Raw genomic sequence first — 21,698 nt, forward strand, 5'->3', positions numbered from 1 at the left:
AACCCGGAAGAGGAGGGGTAGGGGCGGACCCGCGTGACGCCATCGCGCCGCGCGGGACACGGCGGAAGGGGCGGGCACACTCCGCAGAGTAGCCCCGCCCACACCCCCGAGGCAGGGTAAAGGCGAAATCTACTAACGCCTTCCGGTGCCGCGAGTTTCGCCATCTTGGTAAGGGCGGAGCCCGCCGGTCTGCTTTGTGAAGGCAGAACCCTGACGTCAGGGGTCACGCCCTCAGCCGCGGCGGGAAAACTTCGGACTTCCCGCGCCCTGCCTTTTTGATGGAACCACCTTTTCTCAGTGCTGCGGTTACCCGCGCCCCTGGCATCTGGATGCCAGAGTAATGAGTGGGCCGGCGGGCCCGAGCTGACCTTGAATTCTTCTAAACTTGGTCACATGATCTCCCAACCTACCCTATTCGCGCTGCCCGTGGACTCCCACTCTTCATCTTCACTGCCTCCAACACCCTGGGAGGCCCTTTCTCAAGATACCACCCCAACCTCCAGTCCAACCTCCATTACAGAGGACGCTTCAGATTATCTGTGGTAGTGGTGAGGCGCTGACCTTCTAAACTGCCCCTACCTCAATCATGACGTGCCCATGAGACAACCCTTTCCTCTTACATAACACAGCCTTAGGTCAGCTCCATGAAGGGAAAAAGGGGTTGTGCACCAAACCTGAGTGACAGCAGCCGTCTCTTCAAACCTATAATCCTGAAAATAACCCTTCTACCTCCTGGGGCACAGCCCACACTATGAACCCTCCCTGTGGAAGAACTAGAAACCCCCTCAACTGCCCCTCCTTTTGTCATGAGTACTCAAAATTTATCAATCAATGCCCAGGCCTGCCAAGTTAATTCCAAGTTCTGTCTTATGTCAGTTCATATTAGCAAACAGCAATCCCATGCACTACCCCTTGACTATTTCCCATCCATGCCCCTCAGGGAGGTAAGAATCCACTTTCTCAAGGGACACACCTCTCCTTTGCCTTTCTCAGGCAGTCCCCTGTCCTTGGTATAATTCCTACATCTCCCTCTTCCCCAAAGGTCTATCCACCTGCATGCATTCTTTAAACATCTGAGAACCTGCTGAATGCCAAGCATTGTGCTCAAGCTATTACGGTCCACATACACACAAGCCTCGGTTTCAAAAACCATTATTTGCAACAAGTGTGAGCGTCCTCTGGGTCCTTGATATTAAAATTCCTTCCTGGACCAGTAGCACCACCTTTGTTGGAAATGCAGAATCTCAGGCCCCATCCCAGAAGTCAGAATCTGCATTTTTAAAAGATCTCCAGATGATTCAACTGCCCTTTTTAAAGTTTGGGAGGCACTCCTAGATGACTGATTTCACTGACAACACTCTTGAGGAGCAGTTTCAAGTACAACAGGATTCTACACCTGACCAAAGAGGGGTCCTAGGAATTAAATGGAGGTAAGCATGTCCCTGTTGTGTTCAGAGAGGAAAAGTGACTTGTCTGGCACTACTACCATAGAAAGAAGCACAACAGCACTTGGCAGTTCCCTCTAGTTCATGTTTATTAGTCTGCATAGTGACTTCGATTTTCCACACACTGGGGGAACGCCTCAACCCCATCCATCTTACATAGGAATGCAAGTTAATGTGTTTCAACGCCTATTATAAAAAAAAAAATACCACTTAAAAAAAATCTGATTTAACACATTTTTATTTCACTTTTTTCCATTTCTTTATAAAACAGTCATCTCCTCACTAGCAGCTGTCTCCCCTAGACTGGGGGAGGGAATGGAGGAGGTTGGGCACCTCCAAAGAAAAGGGGGTGGGGGAGAAGGGCCCAGGGTTACCTCCTGAGGTTCTTCTGGGCCTGTTTCAACAATGTGTCAAAGTCAAGAGAATCAAATTTGCTCTTTACAGGAGCAGGGTCAAAGTCTTCCCGGTTGGAGTCTATAAAGGTAGAGAGAGACAAACATCAAGGTCTCTGAGTACACCTCCCGACCACAGCATCCTCAAATGGCTAGCTACCTCTCATGTCTATAATGGATGGAGCTAAAATCACCTGGATATTAAGTCAAAAGACAGGTGAGCACCCACTTCTCCTCTCATCCCACCCCTTAGGCTCTTCACATGTCAGAGGAAGACAAGTCTGCCTAGCTAGCGCCCCTCTCAAAAGGCTGGGGACCTTTTGAGGGAGGAGATGATACCAAAGGCTCAGGGCCTCCCTCCACTCACCAAGATCAGAATAGCTTCTCTTGCAGAACTGCCTGCGGCCCCCAAAGCAGAGATCAAAGGGCTGTTCATCTGCTTGCCTCAGCTTGTGGCCACTCTCGATGGCTGCAAATGCCTCCTCGGCATAGCGGTAAGTGACGAAGCCATAGTTGTCACTGGTGGGGAGGGTGAGACAGAGGCTGACATGGCTATTTGGGCACATGCCATGGAGAAGAGACAGCTCACCAGGGTACAGTAATGGACTGGGGTGGTTCTTCTCATTCCCCAAATTGCCAGCCCTCTAACTGTAGAAATGAAGGTGCCTATATTGCCTAGCACACCAGAGCAAGGGGGAAAGACAAAGAAGCATCAAGATAGATAATGAGACAGGACATCCTGACCTTAGGGCCCAACCTCACCCTTGGACACGGAAGTGGATGGTGCACTCCTCAATCTCTCCGAAAACAGAGAACCTCTGTTTCAGCTCTGACCTAGTCATGCGACCAGGTATCTTCCCAATGAAGACCACTCTTCTCTCTTCCTATGTTAGGTCAAGGAAAATTGACACACCATGAGCCAAGGCCACAGCTGCAGACGGCTCTCTGAGCTCATGTCACGGCTCAGGGACAAGCCCTCTCCTCCCAGGACCTGTTCCTCTACTCACTATTGCACGCTCCTTCTGCAGAACTCTCTGCCTTTGGTAATGGTCGTGTGAACGATAAGAACTGTACCTGACAAGAGAAGAAGGTGCCATCAATGCCCCAGACATTAGGCAACTCAAGTCTCAGAACTCTTAGGCACCTGCACCCCAGATGCACCGACTCCCTGAAAACATGCTCACCGCCGCCTCCTGTCACTTCTCCGGCGAGGAGATGGAGAGCGGGACCGACTTCGGGAACTAGATGATGAGGATGAGGAAGATGAGGAGGAAGATGAGGAGGAGGAAGAGGAAGAGCATCTTCGGGAACGTCCAGAGGAACTGCAACTGGACCTGGAGAACAAAGGGGCACAAAGGAATGCTGGGAGCAGTGCAGGTATATTCCACTTACCTCACCTGGGCCCCAGCCCTGCCTCCCTGTCAGGAAGCTCAGGACCAAAGGCAAAGCAGAGCAGAGGAGATCTAGAAGAACTCTTCACAGATGACCAAACCGAGAACCTCATGAACTTTAGATGTTCTAGAGTATTTGGGCACAGATCATATTTATTTTCAATTATGAAATTAAAAATAGAAAAATATTTAACAAATCAGAAAGAATAAAAATAATGGAGACTCGGAGATAAAGGGCTGGGCCCTAGGTCTTACAATTAGCTGCGGGTGGGGAGGGGGCAGGCCTGGGTCTCTGGGATCCTGCTCCCCTCATATGTCTCATAGGAGTACTATGAACATGGCATTTAGGGGATGCGCTAGACCTGTAGTAGGGGACATTTCTGAAGATAAGCTTCAGCATCAAAAACCAAGAATTCTTCATTGATGAAGTGGAAAAATTTGGGTCTATTACTGAGAAAAAGGTACTGCCAGAAAATAGCTGAGGCCAGTGACACTCAAAGGAACTGTTCCAGGCTGTTTCCTCAACAGATGATTAAAGGAAGGACTGTTTGCCATTAACAACCCACTAGCCCACCATCCCACATACTACCAGGAAAACAGCAGAAATAAGGATTGATACAGTATGCAAAGGAATCAACGTGGTTAAGATCAAACCCTAACTGTCTCCCCAAGGCAGGTCTCCAGGAAGGAGGAGACCTCAGAGATATCCCAATCTCCAACAGGGGATAGAAGCTATCTTCTCACAGCTTGCCTCCTTCAAATCCAGTAAAGGGGGAGAAGACAAAAGCCAAAGACAGAAATAGAAGCCTTACTGCCTGAAAGTATCAAATTCGATGTGCTAAAGCTTTCAGAGTAAACCAGAGGAGAGAACTTCCAAAGTGCAGAGAACCTAACAGGCCATCAGAGCTCACCTTCGCCACCTCTTGTGTGGCGGGGAGAGGGACCGGGACCGGGACCGGGATGAGGAAGACGACGATGAGGATGAGGAGGAAGATGCTTCGCTGGTCCGGTTGGACCCAGAGCTGACAGAACGGCTGCTGCGGCCACGGCGGCCTTGCCAGCCCCGGCTTGGGGGGCTGGCTGACCTGCAGGCTTTTCGATAACAGCGCATTGACTGCTGCTTGGCTGAGGGATCAGGGAGAGTCCTAGTGTTCATGTCATTCCGGCAGGGTGAGGCCTCAGGGGACAGCAAGGTGGATGGGGCAAGGCAAGGGGCTGGAGGATCTGCCTGATCATTGCTAGTCCTGTGATCAAGTGGCTTCTGGGAGGCAGCTGTGCATGGGGGCAGTGGGGTGGCTGGGCCCAGGGACAAGACAGGTTTGATGGTGATATCCTGATGGCGTTTGACATTCCATCGGGAGCCCACCTCTGGAATGACTAGGGCAGGTGTCTTTTTGGGGGGCGTCCTGCTCCGGACACAATAGTCATGGTCCCCAGAGCCCACATGGACTGGACTAGGGCCATGGACCCCTTCTTGGAGGCAGGCTGCAGCTGGATGTTTGGCCTCTGTAACTCCTTCAGGCTTCAAGGTTCCCTCCTGGACGGTGGACTTAGGAGATTTGGCTTTGGCCAGCAGTGAGACGGCAGCCAGGGGCTTCCATAACTGATGGGGAGGGGTAGCTGGAGGGGTGAGCCCTGTGAGGGGAGGGAGGATGGAGACAGCAGGATGAGATCCGATTCTACACTTCCAAACCCTGTGAACATAGGCTCCAGAGATCCCCACTGCATCTCACAGAGTATACTAACAATGATCAACAGCCCAACTTCTCCCACTGTTACAACTGCTCCTTCCCCTGAGTTCCCCATCTTCGAGACCAGCAGTAGAAACCCAACCAGCTACAGTCCTCCTGAACTGTTCAACCTCTCACTGCCCAAACCTAGCTGGTGGCCAGGTCCTGTCTGTCCTACCTCTTCATTCTTAGACTCACCCCCGCCCTCAGAACTGCCTGACTTCTGGGCTGCATCGCGCCTGAACTCATGTAATCGTCTCCTAATAACCTCCTACCTCGGGCATCACACCTGTCCACCTGTCTTCTACATTCCTGCTGGTGGGAGCACCCAAAAACCAAACTGGTAAAGTTTTTTCAATTGCTTCTTCAATGTACAGTATAAAGTCCAACCAGCTTAACATGGCATTCAAAGTTCCCATAACCTGACCTCCTGCTTTCCACTCCAGCTTTCTCTCTTCCTTTAGCTCTGCCCAGCACCCTGATCAACCACTACACTCCAGCCAAAATGAACCACTCACAATTTCCCAAAACATACCGGGCTGGCTTTGCTTCTCCAGCTCACTCAAGCCATTCCATCTACCTAGAATGCCCATAAATCCACCTGATTGGTATCAGTGATTTTCTCAAGCCTCCGCTTGGAGGATTACCTTCTATATAACCCTGCCCTGACTGTCCCTCTTCAGACCCCACTATAAGCCACACAGGCTTCTTTAACACACAACATCTGATACTCAACATGCTCATTTGTTTACACATCTGACATCTGCCCACTGGACTGTGAGAACATCAAGGACGAGGATCAGATCTCTGTATCCCCAACACCTACACACACTTGGTGCAGAGCAGGCTCTAAAAACATTTGCTGCATAAACTAATCAAAGGCAGAGTTCCCCACCCTGAACCCACCTGCCACGTTGGCCAGTTCTGGGGCTTGTAACCGGTCTAGGGGCCTCTTCTCCTGGGGAGTGTCAACGCTGCTGGCGGGGGGGAAAAGGGAAAGCCTGGTTCATTGCCTCCTCAACATCTTGTACATCTGCTTTGCTCACAAAGCAATGGGAGAGGGGTGCGTGCAGAGAGGAATGGGAGGCACAAACTGCCCCAATCATTCTCCTTCAGCACAAAAGGGGTCTTAGTGACTGAACTTTATGTAGGTTGGGTCTCAACTCAGCTCTGCCCAATTCCTGGATGACCTTGAATACCCCCCACCTCCTCCAAGCCAGGAGCCTCTCGTGCCCAGCTCAAACCAACCCAAAATCAACGTGGAGGAAAAAATGCTTGGCCAAACAGGATGGGGTATCGTGAACATGGGGAAAAAAAAAAGGCCTCTTGGTGCTGGAAGAATGGGGAACAAGGAGGCCCAGGATGCCTGTGCCCTCCAAGGAGTCAGGGGAGCCCTAGCCATGAATATCCTCCCCCATTTTTTCTTACACCATTACCAGTGTTGAGCAACCTTAACGCCTGTTAAATAAAGGAAAGAAATCCCCAAAAGCACGACTTGCCAGAAGATAAAAGGCATCACCATTTGGAACCCCAGACTGGAATCAGCCAGAGAATGGTACATATATATCCTCCTACTTCACCACTCAAGACGGTACCCTGTAGTGATGGGCTGAGCCAGGGGTGGGGAACAGGGAAAGACTAGAGCGGACTAAATGTCCCTGTAACAGAGGCATCCAGTTGACAGTCCTGGAGTACCGGCCAGCTGCTGACCAACAGCTCTAGGGTAACTCACTCATGTCCCCATACTTACCCTGAGTTTCCTACAGCCAAGCTGTCAGCAGGAGCCAGGGGAGGGCACTCCTTTTTGGCTGCAAAGAAACCATACTAGTTAAAAGCCCAACCAGATGTTCCATACTGAGGAGGTGCAGAAGGGCTGGCTTTGAGACCCAAAGGAGGAAAATCCATTTTGCCTACATACTCCATTTGGGTCTCCCCAGAGAGATCCATTCTCCTCCAGTGGGTATCCAGGTGTATTTTTAATCATGTCTCCTCTGCTCAGAAACAAGCACACTCCCCACTGAATCTGGGGAGTCCAAACTTCTAAGCCTAGCATTCCAGGCTCTACATAACCCACCTAACTAACTTCCTAGTCTTATAACCTACTCTTGATCTACACTTATATTATCTATTTTGCCTTGTACTACAGATACCTGTTACTAATTCAGCAGTCATTTCTGCAAATTCTTCTCCCCAGTCAGACCATAAGCGCATCTGAGAACAGGACGTAATATCTCCCGCAGCACCTAGATCCATTCCTTGTACTGAGAAGCTGAGCTATCCATTGCCTTTCAAATATACCACATGCAATCTTTCCTACATCTCTGCCTTTACTCACCAGTCTCTGAATTCCTGTCTTCCAAGGCTCACCTGGAGAGCTACCTCCCCAAATAACCCAACCCACTTGAATCTCCCCCTCCATCTACTCTTTATAGTTCTTGCCATGCTGTACCCAGCACTCTCCCTGGCTTAGATTGTGTCACAGGTAAATCTTGTCTTCCCATTCCAATTAGGGGGCTGCTCTAGTGGCTGAGACTCCCCTTCTCCCTCCCCCCAGTTTAAGCAACTACAGGGCTAGGACCAAAGGAAACATCAACAAAAAAGGGTTGGAGCAAAGCTACCCAGGTTTCCTCACCTTCTGATTTCTCAAATTGCTCCAGCAGACTGGACAGGTCTGATGCCTCAATTCCTGTGGAAGCATACAACACAGCCCCTATCAACTGAGTACACAGGTCCCAGAAGTCTCAAATCACCTCACTTCTTCCCCTAGGCTCCCCATGCCCACTGTACTAAGTAAACCAAGGCAGCAACACAAAGAAGAATCAAACCAACCCAGACTTCTACCTCTCAAGAACTCTCCAAAGAAATCCAACATAGGCCAGCCCCATCAAGGTAGTTTATCCTGTTTTATGGAGGACACTCCTCACACAACCCCCATGCCATTCTTCACACCAACAGAACTGTGTGGCACTCACCAATCTCACTGATGAAAGCCTGTACCACATCCTCAGGACCCTGGGTACGTGGCGTAGGCAGAAAGGACAGTGTCCTTAGACGGGCGGGGTGGACAGCAGGCAGCTTGGTGGTAGTGCTCTGCCTTGGTGCAGATGTGGGAACAGCCTTGGCAACAGGAGAGGGTGCCTTCTCCCTGGGCCTAGCTTCCTGGGGCTCAGGCTTCAGCCTCTCTGATGCAGGCTCCTCAACAGCCACACTCTCAGCAGACAGACACGGTGGAGCCTTGATCCGAGGGCTGTGCACCGGGGAGGACACCTTGTGTTTCAGATGGGGAGATGCAGGCACTGGCTTGACCTCCACCTTGGTGGGCTCTATCTGTGGAGCTCCCTGGCCAGTTGCCCCAAGACTGAGGGGAGGAGCCATCGGCACAGTCAGTACACTATCAGGAGGGCCAGGTGGGATGCCACTGGGCTCCACCTTGGGTGAGGGAACAGCTCTTCCAACAGAGGTTAGAGGCAAAGGAGGTGGGGGAACAGCAGGCCAGAATGGAGGGTGTTGCAGCCCTGGGCCCCATCCCAAGGGCCCATAGGTACAGCTGGAGCTATAAGGTGGGACTGGGGCAGGAGGTACCCAAGGCACATTGCAAGTGGAGGGCACAGCATAGGCACCTGGAGTACCAGACACTAGGGGCACCGTCGGTGGAGGGGGCAAGCACGGATAGCCAGAAGGGGACAAGGGGGGATAACAAGGCCAGGGTGGCACAGGGGCATAGTGAGTAAAGGGATCAGGTGGCACTGGCCCCGCAGGCATCGGAACACTAGGAGGCTGCAAGGGTGGTGGGGGCAGACTGGGGACACTTTGCCCATTTGTGGGAAGGGGCAGCATGGGGGTCATGCCCAGCCCACCTGTGGGAAAAGGCAGGGAAGTGGGCATTGTGGGGGGCTTGGACTGCACAGCAGGAGGTGGAGGTCTTGCTGGCAGTAGCATCTCTTGGGATGGCACCTGCTCAGTGGGAGTTGAGGCCATAGGTTTGCTTGCAGGTGGCTCAGGACTAGGAGAGGCAGGGCTGGGACCCACAGGAGCAAAGCAAGCCTCAGAAGGAGCCTCAGGGCTTCTCTGCAGAGTTGTCTTCTTGGCTGGGGCTGGTGGGACAAGACAAGGGATGTCTGCCAGCCCTGTGGGAGTTTCTGGGAGGCTGGGCCACTTCCCAGCTGGGGGCTGGGGGTTCCTCTCTTCTGCCTCTGCTTGGCGCTGCTGCCTGCGTCGCCGGTACTCAGATAGGCTAAGAGGCCGAGGCCTGGCTTCCTGGGTTGTGGCACTAGTACCACTTTCCCCCTTCAGAGGACCCATGACCTCCTTGACTTCAGGACTGATGGCCTTTGGGGGGTCTGAGGACTCTGACTCCAGGAGGAGCTGGGGGGCTGGACTCCCCTGGGCTGATGACACTGCACCACGTCTGGGATCAGTTGGCCTAGACTTAACTAGTACAGGGTCAACTGGAGCCAGGTCATTGGGAAGAGAGTCAACTTGTACTGTCCTGGCTAGGACAGGGTCAACTGGAGGCAAGTCATCTGAGATGGAAACAACCACTGCACGGTCAACTGCTGCTGAGTCAGCCAGAACTGGGTCAATCAGCACTGGGTCAGCTGGGAGAGGGTCAACCAGCTCTGAGTTCACTAAAGCACGGTCAACCAGTTTAGGGTCAACAGGTACAGGGTCAGCCACAGTGGGATCAGGGTCAACCGCAGTGGGATCAGCTTCCACAGAGTCAAGTGGCATGGGGTCAGCTTCAGCAGAGTCAACCAGTGAGAGATGGGTTGAAACAGGGTTGGCTTGGATGGGGTCAACCAGGCTGGGGTAGAGGTCTAGAGGAGCTTCTTTAGCAGGACTAGCTTGTCCAGCACTACTCTCCAAGTTCCCAGAGCCAGGCTTCTCCAAGGCAGCTGCCCAGGCCCGAGCCCAAGCCCGGGGCTTCCCTCTGCCACGGGGAGGCACAACCTCTCTTTGAAGGTCCTCCTGAGGCAAGCTGCCTCCCTGAGAGGTCAGCTCTGTAACTGCTGTAGACTGCCCACGAGAGGCTGACCTCAGCCTCCTGGCATAGCCTTCTGCACAGGCAGCTGGCTGCTCCTTGCTCTTCTTCTTCCTGCCCTTCCGAGCTCTCTGGGAACCTAGCACTGCGTTGGCTGGTGGGTTCTGAGGCCCCTTGGGTGCCATTGGCTCCATGACCTCCCTGGGCTCCAGCAAGCAGGCTGACTCCAGCTCTTCCTTTGAGTCCAGTGACAACCCCTCTTTCTCGGGGCAGAGGGCTTCCCTGGGCACAGCAGCCTCTGTCTCTGCCTCTAGTGTAGGCATGAGCAGCTGCAAGGCTGGACTGGCCTCTAGCGAGTCATCCAGGAGGACAGGCTGGGGTCCAGGAGGGATCTGTCGCACCACAACTGGGATCTCCAGCTCGTTGCCAGCTGTGGCCGCCTGGCCCACAATCTCCAGCACCACACAATCCTCAGGCAGCGTCAAATCATCTGGCTGCTCCTGAAGCTCATCCTCAAGTGCCGTCAGGTGGGTGAGGTTAGGCAGGCAGTATGGGTGCATGGCCCGCACCAGCTCACTCAGGGAGGAGATGCTCTCATCGCCAGCTGCCTGCACTGCCATCTCTGCTGCTACTGCTGTTTTATCTTCCTCCTCGGGACAGGCCAGGTGCATGGGGAAGTCTGCGATGCTGCTCACAGAGTTGTTGAGCTCCCCAGCAAGCATCTCGCTGCTGAAGCCGGCCACCTCCTCCTCTTCTTCCCCATCACTACGCTGCTGAGGAGGTGGGGACTGGCCCCATCTGGGTCTTGACCTTGGGGGTCTCCAGCTAGGAAGCTTGGGGGAGGAGGTCTCCAAGAAAGAGGGTGGAGAGAAGTCCCAAGGAGGATCTGTGAGAGACATCTCAACCTACAGGAGAGAAGATAAGACAGGAGTTTTCTCCAGGAATATCTTTTTCCAGACCTGTCCCCATATACTCCTCCCCCCTGGGAGTCCATGAGGTTCCCTAGGTGAGGCTTACCCCATTCACTCTACTACTGCCTGTGCTGGGCCCCAGTGGGTCAGTCGGGGTGATGAGGTCACGTTCTGGGGGTGTCCGAGAGAGGCTGAGCAGCCTGTGCAGCTAAAAGGGAGAAAAAGACCTGAAATGTGCTTGTGCTTCAGAACTTTATGAGTAGGCTCGTGGATGTGGTTCTAACCTTTGCACCAACCACACACCCCCTTCCCCTCATCCCACACTTACAGAGGAGCCCTCCCGAGGTGACACAAGCAGTTCTGAGTCAGGAATGCTGTCAAATGGAGACAGGTTCTCGGAGTCTGCATTGTCCAAGATCTCTGTTAGAGCTGTGAGCAGTGACACTTCATTCTGGTCCTCCAGAGATAACCTGCTCTGCTCAGGAAAGACAACAGGAAGGTCCCACCACCATCCCTATGACCTACCAGGCCACTGAGAAGGACTGGATGCCAAGAGAATCCCTCTCCCAGGCTCAGTTCAGCTCAATTTGCCAGAGAGAGATGTTAGTACCAGGAGGCATGGGTTCCAATCTCATTTACTACCATCCACCATCTCTCTAGTGTCAACAGAGACCTGTCAAAATTGAGTCTTGAACTTATGTTTCATACTCCCTACACCCTCAGGTAAGATGTGGGATGCTCAGCAGACAACCCTTGGGTAAGCTGGACTTGGACTCAAAACAAAGATCAGAACCCTCTGAACATGTAAGTCAGGGGCCCAGGCAGGGTGAAAGGCCTTGGATGATAATCCAAGTCTGCCAGGGCATCCTCTTACATGGGATGCAGCCCAACTCTCACTGAGAAACAAAAACACACTTCAAGGGCTCAGGCTGAGTATCTAGGAACCAAGGTGCTAGGAGAACAGAGCCACTGAGCCAAAGCTCCTGCCTGAAGACCTCCAAGCTCAGCCCCAGCTCACCTCTCCAAGGCCACCAAAATCTTCAATGAGGGAGATGAGGGAGGCATCCATATAGCTGTGCATGGTCCCCAGCAGTGTCCCATCCTGCAGTATCAGCTCCTCCATCTCTAAGTCCTTGTCCCTCAAACAGGGGCCCAGCCGAGATAGACTGACAAAGCCAGAATCATCCCCCTCCTCATGCAGCAGCACCTGGGGCAAAAGGGGATAAGGTCAGAAAGGCACAGTGAAGGCTGCAGGGCATGGGCCCTCGGGGGCAGCTGATTTATACACTCTGTAAACCAGGTACCACGCCCTCCACCAATGGCCTCAGACTCAGCAGGAGCCCCAACACACTCTGGACTTGCTGGGCAGAGAGAAGTACAAACTATGAGCCACAGCCACAACCAGATGGCAGTGTTCAAGAACCTTCTGGGAAAAAAAAAGTTTAGACTCCATCCAGAAACACTTGGAACCACAAGAGATTGATAAACTGGGGAATAAAAACATCAAAAAGACCAAGATTGTTCAGAAGAGTTATCTGCTGGCAGTGATGAAGACAGACATTCTGAGGGGCACACCAAAGGAGAGGAGGTCAGCAAGCAGGCAATTCCAATTACAACCACCTTACCTCCCTCAAATCCCACTTAGGCCTCTCTTCTCTGCTTAGCTCAAATCCCACCTTCTTCAAGAAGACACCTCAGGCTTCCCCAATGCATCTCTCCTCACACCCCAAATTCATACGTGTTCCTATACCGCCCACCTTTCTGGCAATCACATCCTACCCCCTTCCCTACCCCATGACATTCCTTGCATCATTACTAAAACAATATTCCAAGTTCCTTTGGGGCAAATAACCCTTTGTATTCTATTAGCTTATATTTTTTTTCGCTCTTGGGAGGGTTTAAACTGTGCTTATACTTCCTGGTCACCCACCATGCCTGGCACAGTGCATCACAGTATACACAGCTGAGAGTCACACTTATTTTGAACTTCTATTTTGAAGGCTCTACAGTGTGCCACCCAACCTCTCAAAGGTAGTCCCAAGGGAAAAGTCTCTTCCCTACCCCAACCAGGTTAGAGCAAAAGAAGAGAAAGCTTGATTCTGTGGATGGAAAAGCCCCGCCCCACCCCACCTCTTCCCTGAGAACTAACATCTTCAGCCTTGTCAGGTAGGGAGTCATCCGCCCAGGCCTGTCAAGAGTGTGGGCGTGGGCAGGACCAGAAGTGGCTGGAAGCGCTGGCAGGGGTATCTCCACTATACGAAATTATAGATGATGCAAAGGCCAGAGAACAGGAACAAACACGGACAAGCCAGTCTTACCTCTCCTTTGGCAGCAAAGGGAAACTCTGTACCTCTTCCAAAAGAAAAAAAAAAAAGCAACAGGTGTGATTGCACCCCCCCACCCTCCTAATCAAGCTGAAGAGTAACAATGCCCAACGAGAGAAAAGGATGGATAGAGACACTTTAGGAGACCAGGCCCAGAGATGAAGTAAAAGGTGGCAGGTTTTAGGCACTAATTCCTCCCAAGCCTTCACAATCCTGTAATTACAACTAGCAGCTGAATAGCACCTCGCTCAGCAAACACTCCCAGGTGAGCAAAGAGGCTGCATCTCTTGCCCTGCCACCTACCTGACCCAGCTACTAGGCCAGAATCTCAAGACAATGTCCAGCTTTATGAACCACTCATCACCACTTCCATCAGGCAGGTACTGGAGCCCCAGTCAGAGAAGCCCCTCTTTACCTGACCTCACCCATCCCTCCCCTCAAACCCCAAACAGCACAGCTCCCAGAGTACCAAGATCATGGAGAGGATAAGCCCAGGCTAAGAGTGTGCCAGCCACCAGCATCTCTTAACTTTAACAACTTCCCAACTGGCTTTCCCATATCCGGCTTGTCCCTGCAGGGTTCAAAACCAGCTACAAACCTGAAAATACACATTTGATCACCTCTTGAGACACTCTCTAATCCCCTCCAAGGGCATCTTCCTGCTCTTAGCACTAGGTTTAAAGTCCTTAAATGGCTTACAGTGGTCCTGGTATTCCCCACCAGACTCCTCCAGCATGTCTTCTCTCACCACTCTGTCTCTGTATACACCAGCCATAGGGGTTTCTCCAATAAGCCATGTTCTCTCCCACCTCAAGGCCTTCACATACTGTTCCCTCTGAGGAAAGCTCCCCCTTCCCTCCGCCCCCCACAATCTCACCTTAAAATGTCTCTTCCCAGACCCTGCAAGGTAGATTACTACTGCTGATTATATAATATGCTGCACTTTCTTCTGTCCCCCTCATCATTATTTATTGTCTATCTAAAACATAAGATCCTGGAGGACAGGGACCATGTGTGGTTTACCACAGAATCCCCCTATGTCTAAACATAACAGAATTTCAGTAAGTTGCTGGCTGATTGACTAGCTTCCACATACTCATCTTTGTGTGTGTGTGTCTGTGGTGAACAATCTCTCCATAAGACCCTCTCCAACCCCAAATGACTACCTAACTTGGACTGCAGCTGGATCATGGATGCTTCCTGCCTCTCCCCCAAAGGGTGGGCAGCACCAACCCCACAAGATGTGGCCTCTGAGAAAATAAGGGAAGAGCAGGTGGGCAGCTCCCAAGTTAGAGCCCCAGAAGCCACTCCCCACCCCCACCCCCAGGGCCTGGATTGGTCTGCTAGAACTGATATTACCTGGCAGCCTGCAGCCCAACTCCCACCTAGAAACCAAAAAAGAAAAAAAAAAAAAAAAGCTTTCAAGGACTCAGCTTAATTGCTTAAGAGAGATAACAGTTCAAACTAAGTCTTGCCGACCTCCACTCTGGGTGGGAACTTTTAAGAAGCCCTGGTGAGGAGTGGGACGATAACACTTTCAAGTATGGAGAACTGAAGACCAGGAAAAAAAGAGTATGACAAAGAATGTCCCCCCCAACCATTTAGTAAACGTTCAACTAGTGTTGAGTAGTTCTCAGATCGCCTCCAACTTTTGCCATCCCCAGCACAAATTCCAGAGAAGCTTAAACACAGACCATCTCAAATTTGTCTGTATCAATTCACAGGAGCAGGCCTTAGCTGCCTCCTCAAAAAAGATGCTTGAGGAAAAGTGAGGGAAGGAGAGGATTCCCTTTCCTGACTTAAGCCTGTGCCATGTAAATGTTGACACCTCCCATGCCCCTTGAATCACGAACGAGGCAGGACTGCAGGCAACAAAAACGCCAGTGCCCATGCCTCACAACCCACCCCAAGCCGGTCGGACAGAGGCCGCCACTCCACAGCCCTTCAACCTCAGCCCCCTACCCTCCCCAACACACTCCGCCATCCGCAGGGAACAGACTACCCGCACACCTGTAAAGTCCTTTACCATCCGTTGTCGAGAGGCGATGCGGACCAAAGAAAAAAGAAAAAAACTCCTCCAAGGCTCTGGGCAAAGTTGATTCTAGCAGCCCCTACCTTCCTTCCTTCCCAGCCTGGGGCCCCCAGCGCCGATCGGAGATGGCGGGACCGGCTGAGACACACCCAGTTCCCGGCAGTGCGGCTCCAACGCCGATACGAGATGCCCGGCAGCCTGGAGCGGGAGCCACGTGGACATCCCCTCCCCGCCCCCACGTGGACCCGAGGGCCTCCACCCCCCCGCCCAACCCACGTGGGTGCCGGGGCCGCCTAGAGGGGGAGGGGAAGCAGACAAATTATCCCGGGAAAATCGCTCCCCCCACCCCACGTGGCTCCGAAAAGGCACTGCGGCGCTGGGCTACAGGCAGTCCCCACTCGGCATCCTTAGAGGGAGGTCTTACTCTATTACTCTAAGTCCGAGTCCCCCCCCTCACAGGGACCAGGTTTCCGACACCCTGCTCTGCCCCTCCGGCGTTCCGGAGGAATGGCCATAAGGACCCGCCTTTGCCCGCATCCCCCCAGCAAACGACCCAGGTCCGCTCGGTCCAATCCGTCTTCCGCAGCCACCCGGCATCGACTCCCGAACGCTTCTTCCCTTTCCTGTGGCGTCCACGTGTCACCACCCGGCACACGCCGCTTTGCTGCCAGCCGCGGGCCGCCCGCCAGTCTCACCTGCTCTCCGCCACTCACAGCGCCCACACTGCCATACGGCGCTTGGCTCCGACTCCCCCAACCGCTGCTGCGCACTCCACCGCCAGGGTCGGGGCCGGAGCCCCCACTCAGAGGCGGCGCGACTCCGTCTCTCAGTCCCCGGCGCGCCGCCATCTTGGCCCCTGAACACCCGGCGCAGCTCTGACCGCCGGCGCCGCCTCGCCCAACCGATTGTGGGAGGGGAACTACAACTCCCGAGAGACACTGCAAGACTACGGATCCCAGAAGACTGAGCGCCGATACCCATTTGACCCAGGAAGAGCGCACTGGCCTCACGAGGGAGCCTGGGAGTAGTAGTCGCATTCAGCAGAGCCTGAGTGGCACGTGGTATAGGCATACTGTAATGCATAATTTTGTGTTGCGCGGGGGGACCTAGTTGGGGAGCGCGAGGTAATAAGGGGATAATTACCTTTTGCGTATCTTTTTATTTTCCCAATTTGTCCAACTGTCAGAACTCCCTCTTTGTCTGACGTTTTACCTGCTACACGTTCCTTTCTCCTTGGTCCAAGTGGGCCTGTGTTTTGAAACAGCACCCCCTCGTGGGCACCCGCACTCCAGGAGCTAAGCCTCACCCGCTACACTGCAGCACTACCGTGAGTTTAATCTTAGAACACAGCATTATCGGTGTCTCTCTGAGCTACTCAGAAACCCACGTTGGTGTCTCATTACCAAATTTACTTCCTGCTACTGCAGATTATCTTGCTATCTTCCAAATACAACAGGTGTTTTCCTGCCTTGTGGAAAACTTTAGCCTCAAAACATCTTTGATGCCCTATTTTATCCTGGAAAGACTTTTTGGTCATCCCAGCCAACCTTGATCCCTCTCTGTATTTCTACAGTCCATCACTATGTCTATTATTTACTCATTTGCCTTTTAGAAGCTACTTCATATTGTTTTCTTTTTTTTAAATATTTATTTGTTTATGTGCTTGTGCCGGGTCTTTGTTGCAGCAGGCAGGCTCCTTAGTTGCAGCTTGTGGGCTCCTTAGTTGTGGCACACGGGCTTCTTAGTTGTGGCATGCGAACTCTTGGTTGCGGCATGCATGTGGGATCTAGTTCCCTGAGCAGGGATGGAACCCAGGCCCCCTGAATTGGGAGTGCAGAGTCTTAACCACTGTGCCACCAGGGAAGTCCCTGTTTTCTTATTTTTAAAAAAAGTTTTGTATTACAAAAGTTTAAAAATCACTTCAAAGAGTACAAAACTATTTAAGTAAGAAATATACTTGGCCTACAAATTCCAGTCCCCAGATTTAACCCTTGTCACCTTTGGTGTGTATTCAGCCACACTTTTTCTATGTATATAAAAACGTATAGGTCCCAGTGAAGAAACATTCAAACATTACTTCCTGTCCTAGTCCCAGAGCCTGTATAGGTGAACCCACTGGGGCTGGCCGGAGAAGAAGAGGAAAGTTTGTTCCAGAAGGAACTGAGGGATCATAAGGATTTCTAAACATGGGAAAGGGAGGAATAAATTATTCGTCAAAAATCAGTTGTGTAGGGCTTCCCTGGTGGCGCAGTGGTTGAGAGTCTGCCTGCCGATGCAGGGGACACGGGTTCGTGCCCCGGTCCGGGAAGATCCCACATGCCGCGGAGCAGCTAGGCCCGTGAGCCATGGCCTCTGAGCTTGCGCGTCCGGAGCCTATGCTCCGCAACGGGAGCAGTTGTGTATATTTTTTCCAGGCCCAAAGAAAGAACAAGTCACGTGTAATGGAATCTAACTCTTGGAGAATATCAATAGGGAATTTTCAAGTAATTTGTTATACAACCTAGCTGTTCTAATTAGCGTACAATCATTTCAGCCCCTCTAAATAAAAAGGTTTTGTTTTATTTTGTTTTTCTTTTGGCTGCTCTGCGTGACTTGTGGGATTTTAGTTCCCTGACCAGGGTTTGAACCCAGGCCCTCGGCAGTGAGAGCGTGGAGTCCTAACCACTGGACCACCAGGGAATGCCCAAAAGTGTTTTTTTTAACCTTAAAAAAAATGTATAGGGACACATATTGACCTTTGTTCAAAAATGGGACCATTCCACGTGTATGGTTCTATAACTTGCTTTTTTTTCATATAACAATATGTTTGTCCATTCGTTAACCAATATATACTGAGATCTTGGTGAGTACCAGTTCCATTAAAAGAATATATCATTATTTGAATATATAATTTAATATCATTATCATTATTTAAATTATATCTGTGATTTCTAGTTTTTCACTATTACAAATTAAGTTACAGTGAACATTCTTGTACATGTATCTTTCCTTTTTTTTGCCGTGGGATCTTAGTTCCCTGACCAGGAATGGAACCCACACCCCCTGCAGTGGAAACGCTGAGTCCTAGGCACTGGACTCCCAAGGAATTCCCTTTTTTTTTTTTAATCTTTGCGTTTTTGTACACTCTTTCTATGGAATAGTTTCCTTGAAAGGAGATTGCTGAGTTAAAGGGTATATATGTATGTACATTTGAAATTCCGGTGGACAATGCCAAATTGCCCTTCAGGAAGGTTGTATTAATACACATTCCCAGGGAATTCCCTGGTGGTCCAGTGGTTGGAACTCTGCGCTTCCACTGCAAGGGACACAGGTTCAATCCCTGGTCAGGGAACTAAGATTTTACATGCCATGGGGCACAAAGTATTAAAAAAATAAAAAATCATACACATTCCCACAAAAAATTCACGAGAGGAGAGGACCTCTTGTTATGGACTGAATTGTGTGTGTCATCCCCCCCTCACCATGGGCAAAATTCATATGTTGAAGGGTTCCACACCCAATATGACAATATTTGGAGATAGAGCCTTTAAAAAGGTAATTAAGGGGGCTTTCCTGGTGGCGCAGTGGTTGAGGGTCCGCCTGCCGATGCAGGGGACACGGGTTTGTGCCCCGGTCTGGGAAGATCCCACGTGCCGCGGAGCGGCTGGGCCCGTGGGCCATGGCCACTGAGCCTGCGTGTCCGGAGCCCGTGCTCCAAAACGGGAGAGGCCACGGCAGTGAGAGGCCTGTGTACCGCAAAAAAAAAAAAAAAAAGGTAATTAAGGGTAAATGACATAATAAAGGCAGGGGGTCTAATCCACTAGGACTGGCTGCAGAAGAGGAAGAGACACCTGCAAGCCAAGGAAAGAGGTCTCACTAGAAACCAGCCCTGCCAGCTCCTTGATCTTAATCTTCCAAACTCCAGAGCTGTGAGAAAATAAATTTCTGTTCTTTAAGCCACTTAGTCTGTGGTATCCTGTTATGGAAGCCTGGGAAGACTAATACAACTTCCTTTTAGTTAGTTTCTTTTTTTTTTAATTTTAAAAAAATTTTATTATTTATTTATTTATTTAATTAATTTTTTGGGCTGTGTTGGGTCTTAGTTGCAGCACGTGGGATCTTTGTTGAGGCATGCGGGATCTTTCATTGAGGCACCCTGGCCCTTCGTTATGGTGTGAGGGCTTCTCTCTAGTTGTGGTGCAGCACGCATGGGCTCTGTAGTTGTGGCGTGCAGCTTCCAGAGTGCGTGGGCTCTCTAGTTTGCGGCACACAGGCTCTCTAGTTGAGGCCCGCGAGCTCAGTAGTTGTGGCACCCTGGCTTACTTGCCCCGAGGCATGTGGGATCTTAGTTCCCTGACCAAGGATCAAACCCATGCCCCTTGCAGTGGAAGCACAGGGTGTTAACCTCTGGACCACCAGGGAAGTCCCGTACTAACCTTTTGGGTGAAGTGAATCTGTTCACAATTTTCCCTATAAAATAGAGAGGGCAACAATAAAGTTTATTTCCAATAAACTTAGAAATAATTTGCCAGTGAGAAATCAGTAAGAACCAATACAGGGTGGCACAATTCTTCCTCTGTTGAAGAAACATTCTCTAAGAGATGCTCTGTAAATGCTGGTGATTTGGACACTAATTATGGTCATTATTATAAGGATTAGGCTCTGGGAAGAAGAGTAATGTTAAAGAAAGCAGAAAGCTGTGCCCTTTTTTCTTTATTCAGCATATGACAAAACAATATTCACCTACATGTGGTGTCTGCATGGAATCTACTAAAAAAGAAAAGAATATATCTCTAGGTCTCCACTGCCACCTAGACAGGAGTGCTGTGGCTACTAGTCCCCTTGGCTGGTGCATTCCTAAGGGCTAGGAAGGAAAACCTCAGAGACACAGGCCACCAAATATTGGGTATCAATCACATCTTTGCCTGACTCCACATTCACCAAAGACTCATCTTATTATAATAACTGATTTCCCATATCATTTTCTATGGGGAGAGTGAGATGATCAAGTGAGACAAAATGCCCAGTTCACATGACATATATTTCTCAGTGTGAATTAACAAATCAACATTCTGGTTTATTTATTGAGTGCCTACTATGCGCCAGGCAATGTTTTAGGCACTGGAGATACAGCAATGGCAAAACAGACCAACAAACACACAAAAACAAAAAAAACCCTCCCTAACAGAGCTCACATTCTAGTGGGGAGACAATCTCCAAGTAAACAAAGAGTCAAAATAATTTCAGAGCACCAGAATGGCTATCAGAAAATAAATGGGGGACTTCCCTGGTGGCACAGTGGTTAAGAATCCGCCTGCTCGCATGCCACAATTACTGAGCCCGCATGTCACAACTACTGAGCCTGTGTGCTGCAACTATGGAAGGCTGCGCGCCTAGAACCTGTGCTGTGCAACAAGAAGCCACCGCAATAAGTCTGCGCGCCGCAACTAGAGAAAGCCACATGCAGCAACGAAGACCCAACGCAGCCAAAAATAAATGAATTAATTAATTTTAAAAAAAGAAATGGGATGGGACTTCCCTGGCGGTCCAGTGGTTAAGACTGTGCTCCCAATTCAGGGGGCATGGGTTCAATCCCTGGTTGGGGAACTAAAATCCTGCATGGGGAAAAAAAAGAAAATAAATGGGATGGAGACTAAAAGGTAAGAGGGGACAATTTTATCTCATATGGTGGGATCAGGTAAGGAGGAGGAGATATTTGAACTAAGACCTGAATCACAAGGAAGACCTAGCCATTCAAAGAGCATTCTATGGTAAGAAGAACAGCCAGTGCATGGGCTCTCAAGTGACAACACATTTTTTTAAATAAATTTATTTTATTTATTTATTATTTATTTTTTGGCGGCGTTGGGTCTTCGTTGCTGGCTTTCTCTAGCTGCGGTGAGCGGGGGCTACTCTTTGTTGTGGTGTGCAGGCTTCTCACTGCGGTGGCTTCTCTTGTTGTAGAGCACAGGCTCTAGGTGAGCTGGCTCAGTAGTTGTGGCTCACGGGCTTAGTTGCTCCGTGGCATGTGGGATCTTCCCGGACCAGGGCTCAAACCTGTGTGGATTCTTAACCACCGTGCCACCAGGGAAGTCCAACAACACTTTTTTTGTTTTCAAAAGGAAGACTAGTTTAACTAAGGAGTTCTAGAAAAGAGGCAGAGTAGTACCAAGATAATGTTTCATGTGTATTTAATTTGTGTGAATCAGTCTCCTGAATCTGATGAATTCTGATTAACCTCCTAAATTAAACCTCCAGAACTGCAACACTAAGGACGAGACCTGTTGTCATTGAAAACCCCCAGGATGGCTCCCAATAACCTCTGCCTCCTGTTATTCACACTCTTATGTAGTTCTCTCCCCATTTGTACCAGGGTTGGTCTGTGTAACTAATAAGATAAGGCAGAAGTGATGATATGTCACTTCCAAGATTAGATGATAAAACGACTGAGGCTTCAGCCCAGGTATTTTTGTTTCTCTCGCTCTCTCATCTCTTACTCTAGTGACAGCAGCA

The 21,698-nt window shown here is 50.6% G+C and overlaps 1 protein-coding gene and 1 non-coding gene across 5 annotated transcripts; one reads left to right on the forward strand and one right to left on the reverse strand.

Annotated features, from left to right (window-relative positions):
• Positions 1-1,534: 1,534 nt before the first annotated feature.
• PPRC1 (PPARG related coactivator 1) lies at positions 1,535-16,095 on the reverse strand. 4 transcript variants are annotated; one of them, XM_060100425.1, is made up of 14 exons: positions 15,902-16,095; positions 11,869-12,057; positions 11,179-11,325; positions 10,957-11,058; positions 7,931-10,844; positions 7,591-7,644; positions 6,709-6,766; positions 5,865-5,932; positions 4,140-4,863; positions 3,022-3,171; positions 2,845-2,911; positions 2,600-2,721; positions 2,205-2,356; positions 1,535-1,919 (listed from the first exon to the last, which is right to left on the reverse strand). In XM_060100425.1, the coding sequence occupies exons 1-14, from the start codon at positions 16,052-16,054 to the stop codon at positions 1,816-1,818; spliced, it is 5,004 nt and encodes a 1,667-aa protein (XP_059956408.1). In that variant the 5' UTR covers positions 16,055-16,095; the 3' UTR covers positions 1,535-1,815. The 4 variants fall into 4 exon arrangements, with proteins under 4 accessions (XP_059956408.1, XP_059956407.1, XP_059956409.1 ...); XM_060100424.1 differs by having other exon boundaries at positions 5,865-5,935; XM_060100426.1 differs by lacking the exon at positions 15,902-16,095 and adding an exon at positions 15,201-15,370 and having other exon boundaries at positions 5,865-5,935.
• Positions 16,096-17,255: 1,160 nt separating this feature from the next.
• On the forward strand, positions 17,256-17,375 carry LOC132501629 (small nucleolar RNA SNORD22). Its single transcript, XR_009534273.1, has one exon. It is a non-coding gene; the product is annotated as a small nucleolar RNA SNORD22 (small nucleolar RNA).
• Positions 17,376-21,698: the final 4,323 nt, after the last annotated feature.

Source organism: Mesoplodon densirostris, chromosome 1, assembly GCF_025265405.1.
Source record: "Mesoplodon densirostris isolate mMesDen1 chromosome 1, mMesDen1 primary haplotype, whole genome shotgun sequence".
Lineage (NCBI taxonomy): Eukaryota > Metazoa > Chordata > Mammalia > Artiodactyla > Ziphiidae > Mesoplodon > Mesoplodon densirostris.